General features: G+C 35.4%; 1 protein-coding gene across 1 annotated transcript; it reads left to right on the forward strand.

Moving 5' to 3' along the window:
- Nucleotides 1-1,385: 1,385 nt before the first annotated feature.
- On the forward strand, nt 1,386-2,123 carry LOC123244138 (biogenesis of lysosome-related organelles complex 1 subunit 4-like). The gene has a single exon (XM_044672434.1). It carries the CDS (start codon nt 1,386-1,388, stop codon nt 2,121-2,123), a length of 738 nt encoding a protein of 245 aa, XP_044528369.1.
- The last annotated feature ends 2,922 nt before the right edge of the window (nt 2,124-5,045 follow it).

Consider the following 5,045-nt stretch of genomic DNA (forward strand, 5'->3'; position numbering starts at 1 on the left):
TAAATACTTAAGAAATGACTTTTGATTACTTGCTAATATTTCCCATCTACTTTTCTGGGTTTTCATTTCTGCCACAATATATTTTACTCTAATTCCCACACACAGGTAATCATTGCAGCATGCTTGCCCACAATTCCTATTTCTTTTGCCATTTGGGCCATCAACAAATTTATTATTATTAGTCTTTCTTCCTTTTCCTATTCCTCTACCACCATTCTTGTGGAAATGGCCAAGGATCACCAACATGGTTATTCTTTATTTTATATTTTCTTTGTTTTATAAGTTGGCATGTTATAAGTTGGCATTTGTTTTTTATTCATTTTTTAAATCTGCCCTTAGTGGCCAGCTTACTGTCCATTACAGCCACTGTCCATTCTTAGTCCTCAGACAGTTGATTCAGACTGTGACAAGAAGACCTGGGTTCAAATCCTGCCTCTTATGCTACTTATGTGGTTTTCAACAAATTATTTAGCCTACCTTGGCTTTGGTTTTCTCATCTGTAAAATGAGATGATTTGATTACATAGATTGTGATGTTCTTTCTAGATCTATGATTGTGGCGATACTTGAAGTTTTTTATACTCTACTAGAGTTTATTCCTCACTATATTAATCTCCAGAAACCCATGGTCATTCCCATGCCATGAATCATTGTCAAAGTAAGACATTATGCTTAATATCCAATATCTAAATGCCCAGGTGAATCTGAGCAATTTTTTTACATTGCTAAATTGATAGCCCTTAAACAGATCTGACCACATCAATTCCCACCTTAAGAAAAATTCTGTGGTTTCCTTCTCTCTCTATTTTGAGATAAAAATTCCTTTCTTTCATCTTAAAGTCTTTCACAATTTTTCTGGATTGATTCGACAGGTTTTGTCCTTACACATCCTTTATTCCAGTCAAAATGGCCTTAATGTTTTTCATACATGATATTCTCTTTAATATGGTCTACACTGGCCTTTGCACAGGCTGGCAACCATGACTAGAAGGTATCTCTCCTAATTTTTACCTCATAATCCCTGAAGCTTCCTTCAGGTATAGTCTATACCTACAAAAAGTCTTTCCTGAATTTCTACAGTTGTGAATGTCACCCTCTGCCCTTCCCCAACACACACTCATACACACACACATCTGTACTTATTGTGTGGTTATACATTTATTATTTATCTGTGAATCTGTAGAATATATGCTCCTTAGATCATAAACTTTTCATTTTCTTTAATTTTATCTGATCTTCAGCATCAGATAGGTTGGGGCTGCTGATACATTTAGTCAAAACAAAACAAAACAAAACTGGTTCACTTGAATGGAATTAATGGCAGAAATCATGATATTCTATTGCATCTAAAAAGAGAGTGAGTGAGTGGCCGACCGCTGCGAGACCATGGAGAGGGGTCACGCAGGCCTGGGGCCGCGTGATGGCTTGGCACCTGAGGAGGAGCTCGAACCCCCGGGCCCTGCCTGGAGCGGCGACAGCGGGAATGTCTCACGGAGTCACAATAGTGCCTCCGGGCTCTGGGAAGAGGAGGACCAGGAGGCAGCGTTGGCAGAGGAAGAGGAGGATGGCGAGCGGGGCGTGCGGCGGAGGTTGAGCTGGGGCAGGGAAGTCGCCACTGAAGCTGCTGGCTTGGACCTGTCTCTACTCCGTCGCATGGCCGCTGGCTACGCCGGCTACCTGCTGCCTGCGGCGGGGGAGGGAGGCGGCCCCGAGATGGAAGCTTTAGACAAGAGTCTTGAAGACCTACTAACTAGAGTTGATGAATTTGTTGGGATGCTAGATATGATTCGAAGTGACTCCTCACAAGTAGTTAATGAAAGTGTACCCCATATTCATACCAAAGCCACTGAAATGAGTGAGATATATAGAAAAATTGACAAATTAGAGGCCTTTGTTAAAATGATTGGAAGTCATGTAACCAGAATGGAGGAGCAGGTGACAAAAACTGAAGCAGAACTTGGGACATTCCCCAACACATTAAAGAAATTTTTGCACACAATTAATGTGCCATCCTTTCTTAATAAGTCATATTCCACAAAACAACAACAAACCGTCTATGAACCTCCTATCTTTTTTAGGACAGAAGACTATTTTCCTTGTTGCAAAGAAGGACCTCAGGCATGATATTGCACAATACAACTACCTAGGAAAAAGACTTATATCAAAGGAAAAATTCTTACCTTGAAAAGATTATTAGTATGCATATCTACTATTTAGCACTTGTAGAGTTTTATGTATATTCAAGACAGTATTTTAAAACAATATTTTTCAGTTTGTGTAGAATGTATAGCTCTCCCATGTCTTCCAAAGCTAAACTAAAATCTTTTTAAATGGAATAAATTTGAAGAAACATTTCCAGATAATTATCAAAATTGCTGCCTTAATATTTTTACCATCCTGACCTGGCAACAGTATTACCTTTTTAGACTTACCTTCACAAATGTCTTAAAGGAAAAACTACCGAAGTATTAAAAAGCATTATTTATTAATATTCTTGATGTTTGACAGTCTTCCTATAGTTTATTTTTTTAATGAAGTGTAAATTAACATGAGTTAAGCTTTATACACCTTGCACTGTAAACTATACAAGACTATTGACTTGCAATTCATTTTGAAAACTATATTGAAGCAGCTATAATATTTAGTTCATAAATGACCATGTACACAGTTTGATTTATAATTTAAATTAAATTAAAATTGAAGTCTTATTTGCATAGATTTTTCTCTTGAAGTGCTGATGAGTAAAAATCTAGGAAACTTTTTACGGAAGTTTTGTTCTATCTTGTATAAAGACTTCCATTTCCTCAATGGATAACAATTCACTTTAAGAACTTCCATAAAACATTTATGTGAGAAGTTTAGCTTCTAGATAATCTTTTAACAAAACCATACATTTCTTCCGAGTCAAAAGATCACAGAAACATTAGAGAATTAGAAAGGAACTTGGAGGTCTGTTACCCATTCCTCTGATGAAGAAACAATTGCACTGGGCTTCAAAGTGACTGAAGTTTCAAAACCAGTTAGTGGGGGATTTATATAAGTAAAAGAGAAAACACCTAAATGTTCTACCCTAACAATTAGGCTTAAATGCTAAAATAAGATTGAAGTATTGGAAGGGACTGACTCCCTTACAGATGAGGAAACCAAGGCCTACCAGTGTTGTGACTAACCAAATACCTTATAACTAGTAAGTGGCAGAGTAGCCCGCTCCAAATTCAGTGTTATATGTCATACCTTTTCAATTTACTATTCTGCAATTACAGCATGGACCTCCTTTACAACAACTAAAAGATGCAGTCATAACCAAGTCCTTTCTGTATAACAGCTTTCATTTCAGAGCTTGTTCTGCTTTTCAGTGAAGAGGACAAGTAGATGCGGGTCCATTCTAAGTTCCTTAATTATAAAGCAATGCTCATGGCAAAGAAAGCTAAGGCAAGTTACTAACACTATACTTTTCTAAGAATTTGTTACTGTTTGATATTCTAACCACTATTGGGTGTATGTTCTCATTTGTTCTCAGTAAATATTTTTAGCAGTTCTTTATTAAAAGGCCTATAACAAATCCAAAAAAAAAAAAAAAAAAAAAAAGAGAGAGTGAGTGAGTGAGTGAGTGAGTGAGTGAGTGAGAGTCCTATTCAGTACTTCTTTGTTAGATGAATGACCACTCCAGTATTATGCATTGCTGCTCTCGCTTATCTCAGCCTTAATTCAATGTCTCCTCTTCTCATGACTCATCCTTCACTTGTACTGCCCTTTTTCTCTCAACACTCTAATCTTTTTCCTCCTATAGAAAAATCTGACTAAACCTACCTTCCTTCAGAAAAGAAATCCTTTCCAAATAAAAGAAAGAGAGTTTACAATCAATCTGCAGCCTGGAAACATTTCATTTTGTATAACATATAAGATCTTTTTTACTATTTATATTTGTATCTTACTTAAGTTTTTATTTAAATTAATTTATAATTTAATTTAAGTTATTTAAATTAAAGCATTTATTTATTTATTTTGTGATTGGGCTTATATTAGAGAACGAGTCATCTATTATAGGAATATTTTAATCAAAATTCTCTGCTTTTTAAGTCATATGCTTCTAGAGGGAAGAGTGTTATATCCAGTTATGGGTGCCGCCCTTTGGGATGACCATTAATAAAATGGAGAATATCAAGAAAAGGATGTTTGGGATACAGAAGGTCTTAAATTCATACTGTATTACAATAACAGTACTGTAAAGTTTCCAAAGTTCCCCCCCTCAGGTTTTACTATCTTTTAAGAAAACATTTATAAAATAAAAGTACAAAGGCAGAAGAATTTACTTACAAAGTTAAAATATAGATTTTAAACATAAACATATAATTCAGAAAACTGGAGATTATGTACATCCCCAAGCAACCTCAGCATATTATGTTGGGTTTTTTCCCCTGTATTTTACAAGCTACGGAAGAAATAGATTAAAGTCTTCTTTAAATAAGAGCATAAAATGTTTAAATATATATAAACAATCCAGGTTGATATGTGAAAATTAATTTCACAGCTTTTAAGTTAGGGTATAAAAGTTCATACAATTTGTTGTTGTGTGTGGATGTGGTAGTAATTTATATTACAAACTACTAGATATATCTGATAGCATTTACCTGGCCAAAGTAAATATTATCTCATTTGATCTTCACAACCATCATGTTCTATTATTGTCTTCACCTTATAGATGAGGACACTAAAGTAGAAAAAATTTATGTGGCTTGCCCATTATCACACAGCTAGTTAAGTATCTAAGGTCAAATTCAAACTCAGGTCTTCCTAATTCCAGGACTGATATTCTATCCACTGTATTAACTAGCTTCCTTATATGAGGAACTTTTTGGAGAAAATGATTGAGTATATTCTCTTTGGATAAGAGAAAATGTAGGGAAGATATGTCTGTTACAAAGAATAGGATATATCCTTACTCTGCTTGGCTAAAGAAAAAAGTTCCCCAGACACCTACTTTGTCCCCTGTCTTCCCACAGTGCTGCTCTTTAAGTCCTTTTGGTGTATTGTCTACCTTCATTA

The sequence above is a fragment of the Gracilinanus agilis genome, chromosome 4 (genome assembly GCF_016433145.1).
Source record: "Gracilinanus agilis isolate LMUSP501 chromosome 4, AgileGrace, whole genome shotgun sequence".
Lineage (NCBI taxonomy): Eukaryota > Metazoa > Chordata > Mammalia > Didelphimorphia > Didelphidae > Gracilinanus > Gracilinanus agilis.